Consider the following 23,632-nt stretch of genomic DNA (forward strand, 5'->3'; position numbering starts at 1 on the left):
CTGTGATCTCGGGCTTTTGTTTTGCACCTACTGGAAAGCTACACTGCTCTGCCACCTAGTGCTTTCAAGAAGGGTATTTTATACCAAAGGCCAGCTGTTATTATTCAGTGTGTTCAACAGAATAGATGAGGATCGTGCAGAAACCTTTTATTCATATTTTCTTGCTAAACAGGTGATCAAGGATCTTAGTATCAGCTACTAAGGATACTAAGAATTGATCATTGCCAGAGATAAACTCCATGTCTGCAGATCTTAGTGTGATACAAAATTGATTAACAGCCTGCATCCTTGTTTTTTAGGATGTTATATCATCTTTCTGAATCTTCTTAAAATGTAAAATAAAATAATTTTTACATAAAATCCCTATGGAAGAAAAAATATAAGCAAATATAACATGATCATATGAAATTTTTAGACAAAAAATGTCTATTTCAACTACTAGCAGGTACCCAAAGAATCAAATGGGACATGTAAATGGATTCTAGACTACAGCATTTGCAACAACCAGCTTGCTTTTTGTTAATTTTAATTTAGACTGTTTCAAAAAGTGCATGTTCCTATATTAGCACCATTGCCATTTACATTTCTTTCAAAATTACATATAAATAGGGCTGATTTCAAGTAACAGACAATGTCACATATTTTAGAGGAATTTTGATTTTTTAATTTTTTTTAACTAATGGAGCTTCGCATTATCAGAGTTAATACAGCAAAGCTCTGAAAATGAGCTTTCCTTTGCTCTTCTTTTGAAGGAAAAGTCATTCAAACTAAACTGCTCTGACTCTCACTGAAGATAATTTCTGCCATAGAAAATTAATTGGTACTATATCAATTGGTACTATATCTATGAATCTTCAGTATTTGTCAGTTGGTTCTAATTTTGCTTTTAGACACCATGAATACCAGATATTTTACTGATTTACTCCTCACATTACTTAGAAACAACTGTGAAACATTATCAAGCATCTCTTCTTGTCTGGATTGCACAAAAACAGTACTAACATAAGCTGTATGGCTATGAAATGAATCACAGAATGGTTGGGGTTGGAAGGGACCTCTGGAGATCACCTGGTCCAAACCTCTTACTAAAGCAGGTTCATATAGAGCAGGTTGCACGGAATTGTGTCCAGGCAGGTTTTGAATATCTCCAGAAAAGAATATCTCCAGCCTCTCTGGGCAGCCTGTTCTAGTGCTCAGCCATACTCACAGTAAAGTTTTTCCTCATATTCAGATGTGTTTCAGTTTGTGTCCATTGCCCCTTTTCCTGTTCCTGACCACCACTGAAGAGGAGTTGAGCACCGTCCTCTTGGACACCTCCCCTTAAAACATTTGTATGCTTTGATAAGGTCATCTCACAGCTCCCTCAGCCTGTTCTTGTAAGAGAGATGCTCCAGTCTCTTAATCATCTTTGTTGCCCTCTGCTGAACCTGCTGCAGGAGCTCCATGTCTCTCCTGTACTGAGGAGCCCAAAACTGGATAGAGCACTCCAGATGCAGCCTCACTAGGGTTGAGTAGAGGAGCAGGATCACTTCCCTCAACCTTCTGGCAACGCTCTTCCTAATGCAACCCAGGATACCATTGGCCTTCTTGGCCACAAGGACACACTGCTGGCTCATGGGCAGCTTGTTGTCCACCAGGACCCCTAGGCCCTTCTCCGCAGAGCTGCTTTCCAGCAGGTTGGCCCCCAGCCTGTACTGGTGCAGGGGGTTATTCTTCCCCAAGTGCAGGACCCCACTCTTGCCTTTGTAGAACTTCATTAGGTTCCTCTCTGATTAACTCTCCAGCCTGTCCAGGTCTCACAGAACAGTTGCACAGCACTCTGAGGTATCAGCCACTCCTCCCAGTTTTGTATCATCAGCACACTTGCTGATGGTGCACTCTGTCCCCTCATCCAGGCCAATCATAAGCTGAACAAGACTGGACCCAGTACTGAGCCCTGGGGAACACAGTAGCTACAGACATCTGGCTGCACGCTGTGGTGCTGATCACAACCCTCTGGGATCTGCCATTCAGCCAGTTCTTGCCTATGAGAATATTGTGGAAGACTGTAGGGAATTAGCTCGTGTGAACCTCTTGCCTTAGCTGGTGTGAACCTCAGACGCAGGGCCATGAGAAAGCAACAGTGTCTTTGATGTGCTAAAGCTGGGTGATAAACAAGAGGTTGGCATTACCAAAACAAAGGCAACTGATTAGCCACCTGTGTAAACAAGGCAAGAGAGTTGAGATGATATCACCACTTGACTTAGCACCAATTAGGAGCTTAATCCCTGCAATATGTATGAGCCTATTATACAGTGTATATTAAGTTGCTTTCAATCTTCAATAAACGGAGTTTTGGATCCTTACATTAAGTGTTCAGAGCTTTCCTCGCCGACAAATTGGCGCCCGTGGACAGGGACAAAGAGGGGTCCCTAGAAGTCAAGTCGGACTTCTGGGCTGGAATCAAGTCGGATTCCGGAGAACCAAGTCGGGTTCTCGTGGCCGCGGTTGGACGAGTAACTTCGGTCGGTCTTGTTGTGCAGCGCAAGTAGGCGAAAGGGTTGGACGAAAAAGAGCTCAACTTGCCGCCACCAGACGCCTCCTTTTCGGGGAATTCGGACGGCGAAAGAGTTACGCTCCGCGTCCCACGTTGCGAAAAGAGCTCAAACCTGCCGCTGCCGAAAGCCTCTCGTTCGGGGATTTTGGACGGCGAAGGGGTTAAGTTCCGCGCTTCCGGCAACGAAATAGTTGGACCCAGCGCCCGGGAAAACTCCTGAAGAAGGGGACCCGCCGACAAAGCCGTAAAGTCTCGTGGAAAGGGCTGCACACAGCGTGGTAATACGTTGTTTAGGTAATGAAGGGACAGGTGGCACTATCAGTACTCCAATGCTTTTCGGAAAAGCGAGGAGTTTAAGGTATAGACTTTAAAAAGGAACTAACAGGTGTCTGGACAAACAGAGACTCCGATTTCGCCGTTCTGAGGGACGTAGGGCGAACAGAAAGAGCCGAGAGAAACAGACGATAGACAAGACATTGCCCCCGGCGTTAAGAATTTAAAGCTGCGTGCAGAACCGCAATACAAGCGGAATCTCACCCTGGTCAGGTGAGCAGCTGAAGGGGGGCATGGGGTCCGCTCTTTCATAAGAAGAAGAGGCATGCGAACGCTCCTCTGTTTAATTCTCTCTGAGAGAGATTCTAATTATGACGAAAAAGCCCTTAAAGGGTTATTAATCCCTACTGCTCAAGCTACCTTTAAAGTGTCCATACGGGATGCTATAAGGGACCAGATAGGGGAAGAGATCAAAGTGCTGCATTAGCGAGCAGCGAAACTGAAAGCAAAAAAGCGAGTCAGTTTTTCAACTTTTATTCATTATCTCAATAATCGTGCTACCGACAAATTTCAAAGGGCAGGCTTCTGCCCGATCGTCGGCCGGCGGCCCCAGCGGCAGTTTGTCTTTAGCCCTAAACAGTTTTAGCTCTATGCAGGAGGCCAGAGAGGCCACTGCCAGCTGTGCCTCCCCCCGCGGCGAGCTTTCCGCCGCCCCCGCTGCCGTTTTTCCCGTCGCTGCTTCTAAAGCTGCTGCCCTGTTGCTGCCTGGAGCCGAACCCGGCTCCGATGTACTGCCGCATGGAGCCGGTCCTCCCACCTCTCCTGTGCCAGCGCCGCCGAGCCGGGAGTCGCTCTGAGCTGCCTCGGCCAGAAGCCGCGCCGTTTCCGCCCGCCGCTGCCACGGCCCCCCCGCCGCCATGCGCTGCCTGTGTGCGCTGCCGGCGCCGCCGTGCCTTGCCTTGCCTGCCCGGCCGTGCCCGCCGCCGCCTGCCCGTTCGCGAAAGCAACTCCCGCTGCTGCGACTCCGCCTCCACCAAGCCCGGCGAGGGACAGCTTCGGTAGGAACGGGAGGAGGGGAGAAAAGCCGCAAGCGGGCCCGCGCCATCGCGCTGCTGCCGCTGCCTGCTCCCCGCGTCACCGAGTCCGACATCGAACTACGAGAGCAGACAGAGAGACTTAAAAAATCAAGTACAGCTGCCAAAAAACTTTTGCGGACATCTGTGGCAAACCCGAAGTTAAAGTGATGGGGCTCTCTGCAACTCCTCTGCCATTGCCAGCCCTAAGTTTTTACACACAGGTGTTTTCTAGTTATCTGCATGATGGATGAAGCCTTGAAAAGAAACTAGTTCTTCGAAACAAGGTTGATGTTATTCCTGCGACTATGACACCACCAGAAGCTGTTGTAGCTAACAGTTGTTTTAATATTACTAGAACACAGTTTATTAAACACAAATTTTTAGTATTTTTAAAGCACATAATTATAGAGAGTAAGAATTTAAGCATGGTGTGTTGTGTGACCTTTGGATTGCTCACTAGGCATTGGTGGAAGAAAGCTTGTCTATCTGATTAGTTTTATCTGTGTAGTTAAGAAACTCTAGCATTATAAGGTACTGGAGAATTATTATAATTTCTTAGGTTTGTGGAACGCAGTGACATGGAACACAGAAGTATGCTTGTATGAAATGTGTTTGAGTGCTGGTGGCCACCGTGTGGATGTGGGTGAATGGAAGTGTATACATGTGTAGGTGAATATGAATAAGTGTATATATATGAACACAAATTCTCAAACACCTTTTGGGGAACAGATCACACAAAGCAAGTTACAGTCTATTTTTGGTTCAATGTCACAATGGGTTTTAAGTCTTGTTAAGAAAGGTTTACGATAGTTTTTACTAATAAGATTTTTGTGGTGCCAAATAAAAAAAAAACGGGGAAATGTAGGGAATTAGCTCGTGTGAACCTCTTGCCTTAGCTGGTGTGAACCTCAGACGCAGGGCCATGAGAAAGCAACAGTGTCTTTGATGTGCTAAAGCTGGGTGATAAACAAGAGGTTGGCATTACCAAAACAAAGGCAACTGATTAGCCACCTGTGTAAACAAGGCAAGAGAGTTGAGATGATATCACCACTTGACTTAGCACCAATTAGGAGCTTAATCCCTGCAATATGTATGAGCCTATTATACAGTGTATATTAAGTTGCTTTCAATCTTCAATAAACGGAGTTTTGGATCCTTACATTAAGTGTTCAGAGCTTTCCTCGCCGACAGAAGACAGTGTCAAAAGCCTTGCTGAAGTCAAGGTAGACGTTATCCACTGCTCTCCCCTCATCTATCCAACCAGTCATTCCATCATACAAAGCTATTGGATTGGTCAAGCATGATTTCCCCTTGGTGAATCCATGCTAGTACTTCTGACAGCCTTCTTTTTCTCTGCTTTCTTAGAGATGACAACCAGGATCCATCACCTTTCCAGGAATTAGGGTGAGGTTAGCTGGCCTGTAGTTCCCTGAGTCTTCCCTCTTGCTCTTTTTGAAGTTCCTCATGTTCTCAGGCACCTCTTCTCTTCTTCATGATCTTGCAAAGATGATGGAGAGTGGTTTAGCAATATCATCTCCCAGCTCCCTCAGCACTTGAGGGTGCATCCCATCAGGGTCCATGGATTTGTGAGAGTCAAGTTTGCCTTGACACCCACAACTCTAACCTGATCCTCCTCAACCAACACAAAATCTTCCTTTGTCCAGACTTTCTCATTTGCCTACAGGGTCAAGGATTCCTGAGGGCTGCAGTAATGGTAAAGACTGAAGTAAAAAAGACATTCAGTAAGTCTGCCTTCTCCATATCCTTTGTCACCATCAGCAGTGGGTCCACGTTTGCTCTAGTCTTCCTTTTGCTACTGATGTACTTGAAGGAGACCCTCTTGTTGTCCTTTACATCCCTTGACAGATTTAATTCCAAATGAATCTTAGCCTCCCACATGCTGTGCCTGCACACTTTGAAAACATTCCTATATCCCTCCCAAGTGCCCTGTCTCTTTTTCCACATTCTGTAGACTCCCTCTTTCTGTTTTGCCAGAAGCTCCTTGCTCATCCATGCAGGTCTCCTGCTCCCTTTGCTTGATGTCTTACCCATGGGGATGCAACAACCGTAACCTCGGAGGAAGTGATGCTTGAACATTAACCAGTTCTCTTGGCTCTCACTACTGCTTAGAGCTCTAACGCAATGGGACTCCTCCAAGTAGGAATCATTACGTAACCGTGACCCGGCAAGTATCTTAAAATATCTTGTATTCACACAGCCTCACTTCACTCATATTTTGTAAGGACTCTATTTTTAAAGCACCTTCATTGCTTCACCAACACTGTAATGCAATAAACTAATGCAATGTACTGATGATTATAATTTTTACTCCATTAGCAGGAGCTGCATGTCCTCCTTCATGTTTAGAGAAAAATAGTGGGGTTTTTTTTAATGATACATCTGTGTTTCTGAGAAATTAGCCCATGACTTGCAATATCCCAGGTTAATTTAGCTTATTTCTCTAGAGAGAACTGTCAAAAATATTATTATACAAAAAGTAACTAAGACAGTGTAGTTGGTAAGGTGTAATTGGTCCTATGTGGACAAAAAAACAAAAAAACCCACCCCTCCCTAAAATATACTGTCCTGAGGGAAAGGTGTATATTTATCTGTCTTACTGCTTGGCTAATCTCACCTCTGGTATGTCAGTCTCATCCCACACAGTTCTGTCAAAAGTTAGCTTTCCACTCTGCATCCTGCTTGCCATCTTTTATTGGCTTCACTTCTGAATGAGTGAAAACCAGACACGACTGGAATAAATCCTGTTTGGACAAATCAGAAGGACTTATGTTGTTTGCTTGGATACTGTCAACTAAATGGCATCAATTTACACTTATCAGCTTTCATTATTCCCTTATTCTATGGAGGAAATGTAACATCCCCACTAACATCCATTCCTACCAGTTATGCTTCAGAACATGGGATCCAGAGCAAGGGAAGCAAAAGTGAAGCATTCCAGCACACACAAGCCCACTCCTTATGGCATAAGGAACTCAGCCAAGTACAAATGAAGGCTATTATGGAACGTATGGTCCTGTGTCCTGTACTTTCATATTCCACATTGGTCCACATTGACATTTTTCTGACCCTGACACAAGCCAAGCTACAGGGAGGTCCCCACAGAAAAAAAAAAAAAAGATGTATGAAGCCAGGAAACAGCTCTAAGTCAGCACAACTCCCTGATCCAGGACAGCACAGAAGCATATACACTTAAGCTCCACGAAAACACAGGGGCAACCCAGACCGGGTTGGGGCAGTCTTGCATTTTTTGGCAGCAAATTGGGCTGTCTGAGCCATAATACCAGAGTACCGTTTGTATCCTGAAATCCTAAACAAAAACTGAAAACAGTTTTAAATCCTAAATGCAGTGGTGCTGCTGTGTGGTTAAAACCTAAGTGAAAATCCACAGTGAGGTGCTGTAACTGCACCTCTGAGGGGGAGCAATGGACAGTGGAGGGCAAAGCTGCCCCTCTCCGCAGAGAACTCCAGACGAAGGCACCACAGCTGTTTGCAGGTTTCCCAAGCACACACTGACCACCCAGATGACTTAAGGGCAATGATGGCAAAGAGCCAGATTTGACCCTTATCAAATTTACAGATTTCCAGTCATTACATTTCAATTTGCTATTTTACTCAAGAAATCAAGTGCACTGTAAAGGGGGGAAAATAGGCTTTCCATATCCCTTTAAGAAAGAAAATCATTTTGTATACTGACAACAGCGAGGAACACTCAGCCTTCAATCCAGTGCAGAAAAAGTGCAAATATTATGCAGCAATCACTATTTTGCTCAAAACCAGGAATATCACCAATTATCTCAAACAGCAGCATTGTGGAGAGATCCAGACCATGGAAATAACCAAATAACTGGATCTTTCCTTGTAAATAAACTTTGTTTCTAAACAACACTGGCTTTCAACATTTTTTCTCCCTTGGAAACAGCAGCAACCAAAATCAAAAAGCAGATTTCCCCCGAAAACTTAACATACTTTATTGTACACGTGTGAATGTTTTCCCTTTATTAAAAAGATGTTATTTACAAAAATGTAAATTATTCGGTGTACCACACGCAGATGTCCAAATCCAAAGTAGATCCCTATTTCTTTGTTGACTGCTGTCATGTATCACTGAGAAGCACTTCCTACTGTATGCTACAGAAACAACATCTGACTGCAAATCATATGGCATGACACAAATCAAGCAGACTTCCCAAAAGTCCATAGGTGTTCTGTATTGACATTGAGTGAAGGAGAAAACATTCTTGGAAATAATTTTTTCTCTTGCTGCAGTAACTGTTTTTGTTAGCATTAAATCTATAGCATCAATTTTGAACAAACCAAGATGGGCGTTTCCTGGCTCTTTCAATGATCCGTTTGCCTTCATCTTTTTCTGAAGGCTTTTCTCCATCATAAAGGACAACAGTCTCTACAGTTGGAGCCTTAAATGGTCCTCCTTCCTTTTTGCGCATTTCCATCCGTATCAGATGAGTTTCTGCTTTGACCTTTGCATAGCAATAGCCACAAAGGATGTGTTTCTGTTTCAAGTTTCCACACTCAGGACAAACATCTATGTTCCTCTGAAACAACAGTGGAAAACAGGAAATTTTGTAATTTGAATAGCAGCAACAAAAGAACAAGGAGCAATCACAAACTACTAAAAAATTTAAATGAAATACCAGAGAAGTTCAATTACCATTTAAAAATCTATTCTTCTATATAATTTTTCTGTAATGTGTTGCTATGTCAAATGCTTACTACTAAAAACAGCCTGTGAAGTCAGTATCTAAGTCATTACGTTTATTGATAATGACTCAATGAGGTGCATAGAAAGCACAGAGCTTTTCCACTTACACTATCTGTTCAGCCAAAATTCACATTTTGTTGCCTTGCACCTAAAGTCTCACTGTTTATTTAATGACAGACTACTGTCACACATGATGAATGTACCTCTTCCAAAGGATTTTAAAGATTACAGTGTCTTTTATGCTTCTTTATTTATAAACAAAGTCCAGAAAGCTTTTTCAGTCAGCACTGACAACTGTGATGATTCTCTAAAACAAGTGAGGTGAAAAACGGCTGGTGTAAATATTACTTTGCCCTGTTTGCCACCAACAAAATTACTTATGGTGGATACAGTGGCAAGGCAGTGGAAACTTGGTGATTACCTTTACTTGTATAAGCTTGCTGGGATGCCTCCGCCGGCAGCGGTTCACCTCGATGGTGCGCCGTTTCTTGGGCACTGCCATCCACAGGATGCTCTCCAACAGACCCGGCACTTCGGCGCTACTTTCACTGGCGTCATCTGCTGCTTGTGGAAGAACAGCTGGAGCTTGCACAGCTAGTGCTGGTCCTGGAGTAGAAAGAAGAAGAGGGAGGGGATTGTCCTGCTCTGCTCTGCACTGGTGAAGCCTCACCTTGAACATTGTGTGCAGTTTTGTTCACCATAATATAGAAGAGATATTAAGCTCTTAGAGAGTGTCCAAAGGAGGGCAATGAAGATGGTGAAGGGCCTTGAAGGGAAGCTGTATGAGGAGCAGCTGAGGTCACTTGGTCTGTTCAGCCTGGAGGAGACTGAGGGGAGACCTCATTGCAGTATAACAACTTCATTGTGAGGGGAAGAGGAGGGGCAGGCATTGATCTCTTCTCTGTGGGGACCAGTGACAGGACCATAGGAATGGTCTGAAGTTGTGTCAGGAAAGGTTTAGGTTGGATCTCAGGAAAAGGTTCTTCACCCAGAGGGTGGCTGGGTGCTGTAACAGGCTCCCCAGGGCAGTGGTCACAGCACCAAGCCTGAGAGAGTTCAAGAAGTGTTTGGACAATACTCTCGGGCACATGGTGTGACTCTTGGGCTTGTCCTATGCAGGGCCAGGAGGTGGACTCGATGATCTTTGTGGGCCCCTTCCAACTCAGCATATGCTGTGATTCTGCGAAACACAAATTCCTGACAGCCAAGCCCCATTTTCGCTGGCGACCGCGGAAACACGACACGATGCTGCCGCCACTCCCGAAGGGGGCGGTCAGAGCGGCGGCCCCCGCCCCGCGCCCTCACGGATCCCAGGGCCGCGCCCCAGCCGTTCAAAGGTAAAACGAGTCCCGAAGCCCCGACGCCGCCCCCTCACAGAATCACAGAATTGTAGAGATGCAAGTGGCGTCTGGAGATCATCTAGTCCAGCCTCCCAGCCAAGGCAGAGTCACCTAGAGCAGGTGGCACAGGAACGCGTCCCGTTCCTTCAGCGGGCGGAGAACAGGGTGGGACTTACTCCAGAGCGGGCTCTGGCCCCCTAGGCCGCCCGGCAAGAGGCCGCGCTCAAGCCGCCCCCAGCAACGCTGGAAGAGAGCGCGAAGCCGCGGCAGCGGAGAGCGGACCAGCACCAGCACCGCCATGGCCTCGCCGAGCCCTCCGGGGAGGTGCGCCTGTCGCTGAGCCTCCTGGGAAACCGAGTGCCTGCCGCATGCCGCGGCATAACAGGGACACTGGACGGAAACTCCAAGTCCCAGCATTTTTCTCGCTACCGGGAGGGAGGGGCAGTGGAGGGCCTCTGGAGGACTCCAACTCCCAGCGCTCCTCACGGCGCGCCTCTCCGCCAACCGCATCTCGGCGGACTCAGTCACGCGCCGCCACCGCACCAATCAGCGTGCTCGCCGTGCCCTCGCGCAGGGAGCGGGAGCGGCGGCCGCGCGTGCGCCGAGGGAGCCGGCGCGGAGAGCGCAGGGGCTGGTGCCAAGATGGCGGAGCGCGGCTACAGCTTCTCCCTCACCACCTTCAGGTGCCGGCGTAGGGGTGGCTGCAGGCCCGGGGGCAGCGGCGGGTGGGCTGCCGGGCCAGCGGGAGGGCGGCACGCAGCTTGCACGGAACAGCTTGCCGGCGGCGGCGACGCAGGACCGAGGGGTCGCTTTGCAGAGTCATCGGGCCTGCGGGCGCTGGGGGACAGCGGGGGCCGGACCCGCACAGGGGCGGCGGGCGTGGGTAGAGCGGCGGGGATCGGGCAGTGCTGCCTTGGCCCGAGGGGAACATGCAGCTACAACAGACTCTTGCCGACCTGAAGGGCTGCTGGCGCCCCCGGGGGTGGAGGCGGGGGCTGCGGGAGAGTCCCGGCTCCCACCGGCTCTCTGTCGCTGACCTCGGGGACCGGTGCGGGCGCTGCTTGTGTCTGCTCTCGTTGTGGGCCAAGCTGAGATCTGTCTCGGCACTGGCCGTGCAGCGAGTGCTTGGTGAAACGGCTTAGCAGCGCCCCCTCTCCCCCCCCCCCCCCCCCCCCCTCTTTAGGCTGGAGAGTAATTCTGTGGTTCTGAGCTAACTAGAAATGCGTGATGACAGCTGACCTGTGGTATCTTGAGAGCTTGCTTCAGAACAGGCTTTGCAGATGCAGGAACGAATGAAGCAGATGAGTTATAAAGTAGTATATTTTCCTTTTTGCAGCACTCTGCAGTTGCTGCTTTCTGTGCACTTCGTGTTGTGCATAGCCTGGATGTGGGATTGTTGCATGCACAGAATAAATATGCAGCTGTTGGAGTAGTGTCTGTTGAGATGTTGCTCTAATACACAGACTTAAGATTAATTCAGAGAAAAGGAAATTACCTTCCATTCATTTTTTGATGAAACTATTAAGCTATCCAGGACTATGTTATACATATAAAAAAGAAAAACTGGCAAAAAAGCAAGAACCTTTATGCTGCTTGTGGTGAAGTTAGACCCCCTTAACCTTAGAGGAGAGTCATGCTGTGTAATTGCAGAGTGAGTTGCTAAAGGCTTGTTGCAGTTAAGCAAATGAAGCAGTTCATGACCTAAAATGATGAAAAGAATGTTCTTAATGGATGGAAGCAGCCCAGCATGCTTGCTGTGCTCTAGCAGGTTGAATTCTCTATTAGCTTTCAGAAATGGTTTCCTGGGGGAGTTACAAACTTCTTGTATTGTACAAAAGCACTATGTGCTCGGAACTCTTGTTCTGATTTTAGTATTTTGAAGTGGAGAAACCAGAATTATTACTTTGTCACCTTATAACCTGTTTCCTCAGTGTATAAATGAGTACAGTGATTGGTTATGGCTTGCTTTGTTCTTTCTGACTCATCTAAGCACCAAGTTACATAATCTTCTATTTTACTTCTGCAACTGTTAAAGCAGCGGTGTCTGAAATACAGCTCAGGGAGTAGATCCCACTTGCAAATCACTTGACAAGCGAGTGGCTGTCTCTGTGCTGTCCTTTTCCCTGGGGGTCAAGAATGGACCCCTTGATCCCACTCCTTATGAGTGAGTTACTATGCCAGCTTTAACTCCTTCAGCTCTGTTCTGATGATTCTGCATCCATTACCAGCACATGGATTGTTAAAAAGAAATTCAGGAATACCTGGAAATGGAACAGGGATTGTTTCTGTTTTGTGCTTATCTGTCAAAAAGCATAGCTGTGTTTTGCTGGTACCTTTCAGCAGAGAACATCAGTGTCTTGAAAACTTTTGGACACCACACATATAATGTATATCGTGAGTAGAAACCCATGACACGCTCTGAAGATTTTTCCCTCTGAGTGGAAAACTTTTTTAAAATGGTATAAAATTGGAAAATGGACTTGTCCTTCAACCTGCATCCCAGTCACTGCTCCCTATCTGTAACTCCTTAGCTTTCATGAGGGCTGTAGGCTGATGCTGTGTGAGTATCCCAGTAGCACTGTGCAGCAGTGACTTCTGTGCTGAACCAGTCCAGCTCTTTTAGAAGCTCTTACAAGTCTTCAGACCTGTGGGGTTTTACTGTTTTTTTTTTTAAATTCTGGTCAGAATATCTTGTTGCCGGATGTAAAGAGGCTTAAAAAAGCAAGTTGGTATCAGATTGTTGTAGGAAAGATTCGAGCGCATCGGAATTATGTTAATCTTTCTTTTGCATCTTCCTTTTTAGTCCTTCTGGAAAGCTTGTTCAGATTGAATATGCTTTGGCTGCAGTAGCTGCAGGAGCTCCATCAGTTGGGATTAAAGGTATGCCCTGAAAATAACTACTTCAGTGAAGGATTTGGGATTCTGACTATCCTTTAAGAGAATTAAATCAGTTTGGATTATGTACTGGGTCCTGTGTATTGGATCTTTCTTTATCTTACCTTCTGTTATATATTTTGTTACTCTTTCAGTGGATTTTCAAATGTTTTAATAGATTTAGTGTTTTCTGGGATTCTTTTCTGGGTGATTCTGTAGACATTCAGGTGGTAGAGATAGGTGTTTGGTTTGGGGTTTTTTTTGACTGTTCCTGTCCTTATATAGAGAAATTACACACAAAAAAAGTTACTTTGATTGCTCAATTATTAATATGTTATTCAGAATCTTTAGAATGGGACTGTGGGAGCTGTATGGTTATTTAAAATGAGAAACAATGGGTTGGGTGGATTCATCAAAGTATCTCTCTCTAACACGATTGTAAACTTGAAGACTTTTTTTAAAAATAGAGGAAGAAAATTTTTAGTCTGATAAACTTGTTCTGTGTTTCGACTGCTTTCCATAGTTTTAGTTTAATATTTAAAAACATTTCTTGTTCTTTTCCAGCTGCAAATGGAGTGGTGTTGGCAACTGAGAAGAAGCAGAAATCCATTCTGTATGATGAAAGGAGTGTCCACAAAGTAGAACCAATTACCAAACATATAGGTTTAGTGTACAGTGGAATGGGTCCAGATTACAGGTATGAAAACATCTTGTTTGATCACCACTTAGATCCATTTTCATACAAGAAGTGTAAGAAGCAGGTAGCAATTAGCTGTTTCTAAGTCTTTCTAAGTATATGTTGTAATACCATATTTTATTATAATAAAATGACATTTGCTTGAAATTTTCCTTAATATATCCGATACCTTGTCAAATAACGTTTTGTCTGAAGAATGGAAGTGGTGTTATTCAACCTTAGTTTCAGTTTAAGTGTTTCAGAGATTACTCAGTTGATAAAGGTAAGCCAGCACGTCTGTTTTCTTACATTAATGTTATGACAGAGGTACAACTCTGTAGCATTGTATTTATTATGAGTTTTCAGTTCTAGTTAGAATTTCTTTGACATAGTAATTTTGTCTTTGTTTTTAGAGTACTTGTGCACAGAGCTCGGAAGCTGGCCCAACAGTATTACTTGGTTTATCATGAGCCCATTCCAACAGCTCAGCTAGTACAGAGAATTGCTTCTGTGATGCAGGAATACACGCAATCTGGGTATGTGATGGAATTGCAAAGTTGCTTAGAAAGATGATTTTTAAAAGTAAGGAGTTACAGCTACCCAGTGATTCAAGTTTTTGTGTCAAAGACAGTTTTTCAGTGGAGAACATGCACAGAAAGTGGGCCAGTCGGAGGAGTGTGGACTGGCACTGACTGAGAATGAGTCTCCATATCTTGCAAACCAACACGTCAGACAAGGCAGCATTATTTGGGCTTGTTGTGGTGGTTGACTAGTCATTCCTCATCACAGCTACAGTCTGGTGGGAACCATTTAGGGGAAGGTTAACACATCCAAAATAATTTAGTCACCTTTGGCTTTCACTGAATAATTTATCATTTTGTTTTCCTGTAGTGGTGTTCGTCCTTTTGGTGTGTCACTGCTAATATGTGGCTGGAACGAAGGGCGGCCGTATTTATTTCAGTCGGATCCATCTGTAAGTATCTTACATTTGTAAATTCTGCTGCTTTTATAAAACATGAAATTTCACAGGTGCTTATGAAATACTTTCTGTGATGAGAACAATGCAGAGCTAGAACAAAAGATACCTTAACATAACTTCAGAAGTTAAAATGAGCCATTTCAGTAGGTGCTTGGAGCAAGTCTGGATCATTCTGGACGTACATGTTCCTGAACTGCTTGAGGGATGGGAGCTGCTTTTCAGGGAGATCACCAACCCTTTTCATGCCTTCCCTAGTTGATTGTGCCAGCAAAAATGGCCTTCTGCAACAGATAGCAGAAAAAAAAAGTCTGCTTATGCTGCTCAAAACCAAATGGAAGTTAAGTCAAAACCTGTTATATTGTGAAACATAATGCACATGCCTTTGTATTTAATGACAGTGGTTAAGTGAGTTTATTAGCTAGGTTTGCCCCGCACTTCTGAAAAACTACCCTTTGATGCACATGTGAGGTAGAGTGCTCCGGACAAAAAAAAACGAGGTCACTGTCATGATCATCATTGAGCTTCAGAAGTTTGAATTACTGCCTGATTCTCCAACGTAAAAAGCAAAATGCAGATGCCTTAAGGCAATTTGATTAAGGCATGGACCTGCTGATAGTCTTCATGTCAGAGAGAACAGAAGTGATGGCTGAATATCCTGTTAGTAGTTAACATAAATCAGATAGCTGATTTGCAACAAGTTTTTTATACTACCTAATCTTCAAAAAGAAGAGTAGAGGGAACCTCATTAAGGATCTGACTGTGTACTTTTTCAAAGGCAAACATACTGTTTCTGTTTAAGGAATCCCAAATCAAAGCTATGCTAACAACTTACTAGTTCATCTTTCAAAGTAGTGGGAGAATGAAAATAGGTGGGGCCCCATACAAACATTCTGTACATTTTCACAGCATATGTTCCTGTATCAAATTATTCTGAATGTGATCCAAAATTATCTCCCATAGTCTCAGAACATTCAGTATTTTCGTAATTGTTGCTGTACTTTTTTCCCAAGTAATTGAATACATAGTGTTTGACTAAGTCACGCAAAACAGTTCAATAGATTGTTGCTTTTACAGGGAGCTTACTTTGCATGGAAAGCAACAGCAATGGGGAAAAATTATGTCAATGGGAAAACATTCCTTGAGAAAAGGTAATGTATTTGATACTTGTCTGAAAGGATACTGTGTTTTGTTCAGATTCCACGTAAAACAATCAGATTTAAAAAAATGCACACTTTTTAGATTATCAGAATAAAGTTTTAAAATACTTAACATGTGATGCTTCTGGTTTACTTACTTACATATGCACAGGAAATTTGATTTATTTAAATTCCAACTTTTGTGTTTATGGAGAATTGTATGAGTGCAATAAACATTATATTCAACATAATTTGCAGCAATATTGTTATATACAGTGTCAGTATGAAAAGTACTGATTCTTATTTTGACAGATAATAACTTTGACTCATAATGTTACAGTGCTTACAAATAATATTTGTATGAGAAAGATTTTAATAATGTTTGGGTTTTTAGAGACTTCGGGATTAGTAAAATTTGGAAAGGGCTTTGTCCCTTGCTGAAATACATAAATGTCTGTTTACAGATACAATGAAGATTTGGAGCTCGAAGATGCCATTCATACAGCTATTTTAACACTAAAGGTGAGCAAAATATTTAAGAAAGAAGTTTCTTATGTTATGACTTCATTGATATGATGCACTGAACTGTATTTTCTTTAACAGGAGAGCTTTGAAGGACAAATGACAGAAGACAACATTGAAGTTGGCATCTGTAATGAAGCTGGTTTTAGGAGGCTCACTCCAACTGAGGTTAAAGACTACTTGGCTGCAATAGCCTAGTAGAAACCAAGCAAGACTGTGTGGTTCACACAAAGGTCTTTTTAATTTTGGCTACTTAAATGTTTTTCTTTGCAGTTTTTGCATACTTATTTCTACATGGTTTGTCTGAGAGATTTTTTAAACATCATGGGTGCAAATACAACGGTCCTTAATATTGTAATACATGAAATCTTGTTAAAGATAATTCTTTCCCTTGATACACAAAATACTGTACAAAATGTAAAGTTATAGTGACAGCTTGAAAAAGGCTAAAGAATAAAATCGAAGGCCACTGTTTTGGGGGAAAGTGTCTGTGTGTCTTTTTAATCCTAGCTTGTTTATCTGCATAAAGCTTAGATTTCAGCATCTTTATTTTTGAGGAAACAGTTTTTCCCATACAGCCATGATGGATTCATGTTAGACCTTTTAAAGAATTTAAATGTTGAGCGGACAGGATAATTTTTCACTTTGGAATATTGTTTAAATGTTAAGTAATTTCCAGAAATGGTTTTATCTGGTGTAAAAGATCATGTACTTTCACAAAGAGACAGAACAGTCTTCCATTTCAGGGATGAACTGCAATCTATTTGAGCCTCTCTGCTTTTGCCTTCTTGGTCTTTGTGTCACAAGAACTTGTTTTCCATTACTTGAGTTATTTTCGCGGCCCTAGAAATTGCACTTTTTCAACCCTGAAATATTGTTAGAAAAAGTAGAAGTAATAACTCTTGCTGAAAACTAAATGCATTTATCACCATAATAAAAATCAACGGGAGTTACAAAACAGAATGAGAGTATGTAATGTCATGACTTCATCCCTTGAATTGTCCTCAAATATTTTTCAACTTCCAAGATAACTCTAAAGACAGGTGCAGAACTTGGATATTATTTGTGGGGGGTGTATGTATCAATGCATTTGTTACATGTGTAGAGTTGGTCAGGTCATAAAGAAACACAGAATTTACTGCAAAAGAAACAGGATAAATATATGGTGGGGGGTTCAGCAGTAATAATCTGGTCTGCAGCCCTTTAAGTTACTGTTTGCAGATTTTATATTTTTTTAAAGCAATCTCATTGTTAAAATGTTGATAATGAACTCAGAGTGACAGCCGCATCCCTCTGCTTATGTGTAAGTCTAAGGACGGAGGGGAGCTGCCTGGCAGGTTACATGTCATCCAGCCATAACTGATGAAGAAAATACAAAGTATCACTTAGTCTGCAGAAAGTAATGTATAACCTAATTGACCTGTGTTTCCAGTGTCTGTCTTCTGATGGTTCATGTTATCATCAGGTAAATAAGAGTTTCTGAAGCATGCCATAAATGAAGTTTTATTTCCTAATGTCAGAAATAAAAGCTCTGTCCAAACAGTTCCTCCAGATCACTTTTTGAGTATTTGGCTCTGAAAATCAGTCCATACTCTGATCCTTATTCTAGAAAAAATTAAACAACTCGGAACTGAAACTGAAGACTTGATATTGCTGCATCTTCAATTTAAAATATTTATACATATTCAGTGTTTTAATGGTATATAAATATTCAAAAGGGTTTTCTATATGAAAAAATGTGGGTAAGTACTTCAGAAAATGGTTAGCCTGAACTGCAGTAGTTTAATTGTCTCTGCTACTAGAAACAGTTGATTAGCAAAGAACACCCTATGAAGGGTAGTTGTAACCAAAGCAAGTTTCAAATAAATCATGCTTTCTCACTGCCAAGATGGCAACAGTGGGAGAAACAAACAAAAATCTCTTGAGGTTTGGGGACTGTGGTTTTGGTTTTTAAAAAATTGAGCACCTGCCATCTGGAGAATGTTACTAATTTACAAGTGGCAAAGGGAAGGGAAAAAAACAGTATCATCCATAGTTTCCTGTGGTTTAATAATTTAAATGTAGTAACTGTTCTGTGCATTTTACGGAAGCTATTGTGTTCTAAATTAGGAAAATACTGTCTGTGAGATACCTGATAATAGGTATAAGTGTTGAGGGGATGCTTCCCCACTCCCCCCCATCCTGCCAGGACAGGCAATCATTACCGCACGGGGCAATTTTAACACTTCAGTACTTCAGAAGTGTTGGTGAGTTTACTTCATGTTGGACCAATGTTGCAAATGGGTGGTAGTGTGAAGCCCCTACGTTTTTGTCAGATACTCCGAATGACCACCTCTAGTTGCCAGGTTGCTTCAGTGAGTGCTTTTTAGGAATATAAACTGTTTGAATTGGTAAAATAATGTGGCACATTTTTCTTCTGAGAACAAATAGAAGTGTGCCTTGAAAAACATGAGAATACTATCACTAGGCTCCTCTTACAACAAAAAGCTTCAAAACGGTGAGCAGTTGTAACTTTCCTCTGAGAGTACTTTTCCCTTTAGAGTGCTTTCCTCAGGCTGTCTCTCTGCGATATGACAAATACTCTGTGAGAAATGACAAATTGCAGGTGAGATTATTTCAGCTGGCCATGAAGTGTGACTATGCTTCGTTTAGCTTGTTCCTAATCTGAAAGAAGAAGAGACAGCAATCACTTAAAGCAGGTGATGTTGATTTGTTTGTCCTGCAAGATGGTCTGCTCCAAGGTAGAGCAGTGTGACACCTATGAGAATTGAGATTTATTAACTAGTAGGATCGGGCTCTGAGAAGAGTATTATCATTTCATGAAGTTATTACTTTAAGTCACAGAATCACAGGATGGGTCAGGTTGGAAGGGACCACAGTGGGTCATCCAGTCCAACCTCCCTTGCTCAAGCAGGGTCATCCTAGAGCACATCGCACAGGATTGTGTCCAGACAGTTCCCCAGTATCTCCAGTGAGGAAGAGTGCGCAGCCCCTCTTTTACAGTGCACGGTCACTCACACAGTAAAGAAAATACAGGTGCAGTAAGCCCCTTACAACTTTCTTTTTCTTACTATTGCTTTCCAGATCTTGTGAAATCATTTATGCACTTACTCCCTGCAGGAACCAGCGATCAGAAGGCAAGTCTTTCCCATGCAGGTAGTTAATATTGCTGCATGGAGAGAGGCAAGACCATGGCTATGTCTGCTGCACGAAGGCAGGCAGCAACTTGGGGCAAGCATGGGGGACACTTGCTCACATTTAGCACAGAATCGTTTTGTATGGGCTAGTTTTGTTGTCCAAGCTTCACGGATCCAATGAGCATGGGTCCAGTGTGCACAGAGCCATGGCTGCTGTTTCTCTGCTGAAGTTGGAAGTCCAAGGCTAACTTGTTTCTGGCCTCTCTTTTCCCACTCTACTCTGCACTGGTGAAGCCTCACCTTGAATATTGTGTGCAGTTTTGTTCACCACAGTATAAGAAAGATATTAAGCTGTTAGCATCCAAAGGACAGCAGCTTCCCCCCTTCCTTGAGGGGAAGCTGTATGAGGAGCAGCTGAGGTCACTTGGTCTGTTCAGCCTGGAGGAGACTGAGGGGAGACCTCATTGCAGTTTAACAACTTCATTGTGAGGGGAAGTGGAGGGGGAGGCATTGATCTCTTCTCTGTGGGGACCAGTGACAGGACCATGGGAACGGCCTGAAGTTGTGTCAGGAGAGGTTTAGGTTAGATAGTAGGGAAAAATTCTTCACCCAGAGAGTGGTTGGGCACTGGAACAGGCTCTCCAGGGCAGTGGTCACAGCACCAAGCCTGACAGAGTTCAAGAAGTGTTTGGATGACACTCTCGGGCACATGGTGTGACTCTTGGGGATGGTCCTCTGCAGGACCAGGAGTTGGACTCGATGATCCTTGTTGGTCCCTTCCAACTCAGCATATTCTGTGACTCAGTGACTGCGTCTGACCTCACGTATTGCCCTTGGCCCTTACAGGGTTTTCTGGACAATCCGCGGGCACCTTGGTGAGCATGGTTAGGCCGGGCGGGCCGGGCCCGGCGGAGCGAGGCGGGTGGTGCCGTGTCCCCGCCCGGCGGCCCCGGGGGAGGTGCCGGCCGGGCCGAGCAGCCACACGCCACGCCGGCTCGGGGCGTGGGCTGTAGCCGCTGGGCTGTGAGTACGGGCTGCGGGGCCCGGGGAAAGGCGGCAGACACGGGGGAGGGAGCGAGGCTGGGAGCGCCCGGAGAAGCGAGGCTGGCCCGGGCACATCGTGCCCCGGCAGTGACTGGGGGACGAGGGCGACAGTGGGGACAAGGGCCGGCGTCCCGCGGCGTCCCGCCGCCGGCCCTGCCGGGGCCAGGGTGTGGGCAGAGGGCGAGGCCAGAGGGAGCCGAGGCCGCCGGGCCGGGGGCGAGCGCTTTCGGGCGCTCTGCCCTCACCGAAGATGGCGCCGCGGCCTCCCCGCTGCTGCGGCCACGTGATGGCGGAGCGGGGGCGGGGAGGGGCGGCCGGTCCTGCCGGTCTCCGCCCGGGAAAGGTCGGGCCCTGAGGCGAAAGAAGGGGGCAAAGCGGAGCCTGCCTGTGAACTTGTGGTTCGTAATGGGGCCACTGTGCAGTTGTTGTGCTGAAAAAGTATTTGGGTTTGTGGGTTTACTCTCACTGCAACCCTTGATGTTCACTCTAAGTCTCAGTGTGCCTGGAGTGGGAGTTGTAGCTGCTGTGGGGAAAGGTGCCCAAGTGCTAACCGTGGTATATGCTGTTGGAAAGACCTCTTTTCACTATCTTTATTCTTGGCCATGCAATAACAATCTTCTCTTTACTCTCACTTGATAGGAATAATGTTTCCAACATGTCTGTGCAGTCACTGCTTTGTGAAAGAATTGCTGTTGCCAAAGATTTGATCAAGAGAGCGGAAGCCCTTTCCAAGTCCCAGAAAAGGAGAATAGAAGGTGGGGCAAAACTATGTAGCAAACTGAAGGCTGAGCTAAACTTCTTACACAAGGTGGAGGCAGGGAAAGTGGCCATTAAAGAGTCCCATCTGCAGAGTACAAACCTTACCCATCTCCAAGCCATTATTCAGTCAGTAGAGAATCTGGAGGATGTTGTCAGTGTCCTCCATGTCTTTGCTTATGAGGACAGGTTTGGAGACAAACAGACCCTGGTGGTAGATGTTGTTGCAAACGGAGGTCACACATGGGTGAAGGCCATCGGTCGGAAAGCTGAGGCCCTGCATAACATCTGGCTGGGGAGAGGTCAGTATGGTGACAAAAGTGTCATTGAGCAGGCAGAGGACTTCCTGCAAGCAAGCCGTCAGCAGCCAGTGGAGTACAGCAATCCCCACATCATCTTTGCGTTCTACAACAGCGTGTCCAGTCCTATGGCAGAGAGACTCAAGGAGATGGGAATATCTGTGAGAGGAGATGTTGTTGCTGTGAACTCACTGGTGGAGCCATCTGCAGACAACGAGCACCCTAGTGCCAGTGAATCAGATGAAGAAGGCCCTGAACTCCTGCAGGTGACCAGAGTGGACCGGGAGAATTTAGTGGCCAGCATTGCTTTTCCTACTCAGATCAAAGTAAATGTCTGCAATAGGGTTAACTTGGACATCACTACCTTAATAACTTATGTCTCTGCTCTGAGCTATGGAGGCTGCTACTTTGTCTTCAAAGAAAAAGTTCTGACAGAGCAAGCAGCCCAAGAAAGGAGGGAGAGAGTGCTGCCTCAGCTGGAGGAGTTCATGGAGGGAAAAGAGCTCTTTGCCTGCGAATCTGCTGTCAGAGATTTTCAGTCCATCTTGGAAACGCTGGGAGGACCTGGGGAGAAAGAGCGAGCTGCATTGCTTGTTAAAAGGATTACCGTGGTGCCAGATCAGCCATCTGAGCGTGCCTTAGGACTAGTGGCTAGTTCAAAAATCAACAGCCGTTCTCTAGCCATTTTTGGGACAGGAGACACTTTGAAAGCTGTCACCATGACCGCAAATAGTGGGTTTGTGAGGGCAGCGGCAAACCAAGGCGTCAGGTTCAGTGTTTTTGTCCATCAGCCACGAGCACTGACAGAAAGCAAAGAATCTGCTGCCACACCTTTACCAAAGAGCTGCCCATCTGATAATGGACTATAAGTCATTAGGTGAGTTAGTAATGGAAATACTGTAGGTGCTACAGTGGAGGCTTTTTGAGAAACGGAAGAATCATAGCAATACAGTTTTGGGTGTGTATCAGTGATGACAGTAAATGTAGCAGTGGAAGAACTCCTCGAGGGATTTGCAATATCTTCACTCATTCTTTGGGGGTTTTTTGTTCAGCTGACCATTAATTTATTCACTAAAGTAATAGGATGTCAATGAAAATTGTTAACTGGCTTACAGTGTATTAATTGTATCTATCCCTATTAAAAAGTTCAGTTAAAGCACAGTTACTGTTGTGGCCTTGTCATTTTTGTCCTCTTCAGAGAGGTAAGATCCATCATAGATGAACTTTGGGTTTGACTTCTGTGCAACTTCAGTATTTCTTTCACCTATCCTATTTGACTGAATTCTTTGTTGATTCAGAGGTACCTTGCATAGACACCTGTGCCTTTTTGGTGTATGATGTTTTGTGAAGATGTGACTAGTAGCCATGAATAGAAACCAGCTTAAGCTTTCTTTCTCTTACTGAAAGGAACCTCTATATGTATACCATGTTAGACTGAATTGGGCAACAGCTTTAAAATTCCTGGAAAAATCAGTTGAAATCAGAGTTTGTTTGCATTAACATATGACTCTTGGGCTAAACTTGACAGCCAGTGGTAGCAGACCAAGGATGCAAATCTGCTTCCCTTTTCTCTTAGTCTTTGACCAAATGCAAAGTCTTGCTGGGTGCAATGCCCACCTCGAGATAACAGAATCCTCCTAAACTGAGCCAGCACCCAGGTGGTTTTTGGTACTAGTCTGCTCTCTGCTGAGGACTCACAGTGAACTTGAGTCTGGATTTGTTGCATGTGGATTACCTGAAACAAAGCCTCAGTGAGGTCCTTCAGTGTTGGTGTGGCAGATGAGGAGGTTTGCGGGGTATGTTGTTAAATCCTAGCTTGCTCTGTAGCAGAGAGAAGCTTTTTCACTGGTGTTGTAATTGCTGATTTTATTCAAAGTGTAGAATAAACAATTCCTTCTTTTGTCTTTTTTCTTTTTTTCTTTCCCCAGGAGAGTTTTGCTGTTTTAGAAGTCTTTCTCATGTTTTTTCCTGAATGCTATAATGACAGCACTTGCTGTTTGGTATTAATTTGCATCAGTTTCCTAGTGGAAAATTTTGAGATGTCAGAGTGAGCCTCTGGGTCCTGAGCTATACATTTTTATCAGGTCAGTGAAAGAGATATTTTATAGGCTGTTGTTTCAACATGATAGCATTGTTACGCAGCTTATGGTTCAGGCGAAGAACATTCTCTTGCCTCCTTCCCTCCACTCTAAATCTGTTCCTACAGTACAGTGTAGATGCAGTGCTGCCCTTAGCCATGGTCT

At 44.5% G+C, this 23,632-nt stretch overlaps 3 protein-coding genes across 4 annotated transcripts; 2 read left to right on the forward strand and 1 right to left on the reverse strand.

The window, feature by feature from the left end:
* Positions 1-7,855: 7,855 nt before the first annotated feature.
* On the reverse strand, positions 7,856-10,398 carry MRPL32 (mitochondrial ribosomal protein L32). The gene is made up of 3 exons (XM_027676134.1): positions 10,143-10,398; positions 9,048-9,232; positions 7,856-8,459 (listed from the first exon to the last, which is right to left on the reverse strand). Exons 1-3 carry the CDS (start codon positions 10,381-10,383, stop codon positions 8,205-8,207), a joined length of 681 nt encoding a protein of 226 aa, XP_027531935.1. The 5' UTR covers positions 10,384-10,398; the 3' UTR covers positions 7,856-8,204.
* Positions 10,399-10,539: 141 nt separating this feature from the next.
* PSMA2 (proteasome subunit alpha 2) lies at positions 10,540-17,116 on the forward strand. The gene is made up of 8 exons (XM_027675831.1): positions 10,540-10,649; positions 12,770-12,846; positions 13,405-13,537; positions 13,930-14,052; positions 14,408-14,489; positions 15,570-15,643; positions 16,096-16,153; positions 16,235-17,116. Exons 1-8 carry the CDS (start codon positions 10,609-10,611, stop codon positions 16,349-16,351), a joined length of 705 nt encoding a protein of 234 aa, XP_027531632.1. The 5' UTR covers positions 10,540-10,608; the 3' UTR covers positions 16,352-17,116.
* A 3,098-nt stretch (positions 17,117-20,214) lies between these two features.
* On the forward strand, positions 20,215-22,656 carry CUNH7orf25 (chromosome unknown C7orf25 homolog). Of its 2 annotated transcripts, none has more exons than XM_027675833.1 (2): positions 20,215-20,313; positions 20,974-22,656. In XM_027675833.1, exon 2 carries the CDS (start codon positions 20,990-20,992, stop codon positions 22,256-22,258), a length of 1,269 nt encoding a protein of 422 aa, XP_027531634.1. In that variant the 5' UTR covers positions 20,215-20,313; positions 20,974-20,989; the 3' UTR covers positions 22,259-22,656. The 2 variants fall into 2 exon arrangements, with proteins under 2 accessions (XP_027531634.1, XP_027531635.1); XM_027675834.1 differs by lacking the exon at positions 20,215-20,313 and adding an exon at positions 20,714-20,732.
* The last annotated feature ends 976 nt before the right edge of the window (positions 22,657-23,632 follow it).

This window comes from Neopelma chrysocephalum, unplaced genomic scaffold (genome assembly GCF_003984885.1).
Source record: "Neopelma chrysocephalum unplaced genomic scaffold, ASM398488v2 Primary Assembly neopelma1_26, whole genome shotgun sequence".
Classification (NCBI taxonomy): Eukaryota; Metazoa; Chordata; class Aves; order Passeriformes; family Pipridae; genus Neopelma; species Neopelma chrysocephalum.

Coding starts and splice junctions, on each gene's coding strand:
- MRPL32 (XM_027676134.1), bottom strand. CDS start 10,383: ATGCTGGGACTTGGAGTTTCCGTCCAGTGTCCCTGTTATGCCGCGGCA. Junction 9,233..10,142: donor GGGCCAGAGCCCGCTCTGGA/GTAAGTCCCACC, acceptor TTTCTACTCCAG/GACCAGCACTAGCTGTGCAA. Junction 8,460..9,047: donor GCAAGCTTATACAAGTAAAG/GTAATCACCAAG, acceptor CTGTTGTTTCAG/AGGAACATAGATGTTTGTCC.
- CUNH7orf25 (XM_027675833.1), top strand. CDS start 20,990: ATGTCTGTGCAGTCACTGCTTTGTGAAAGAATTGCTGTTGCCAAAGAT.
- PSMA2 (XM_027675831.1), top strand. CDS start 10,609: ATGGCGGAGCGCGGCTACAGCTTCTCCCTCACCACCTTCAG. Junction 10,650..12,769: donor TTCTCCCTCACCACCTTCAG/GTGCCGGCGTAG, acceptor CTTCCTTTTTAG/TCCTTCTGGAAAGCTTGTTC. Junction 16,154..16,234: donor CAGCTATTTTAACACTAAAG/GTGAGCAAAATA, acceptor TTTCTTTAACAG/GAGAGCTTTGAAGGACAAAT.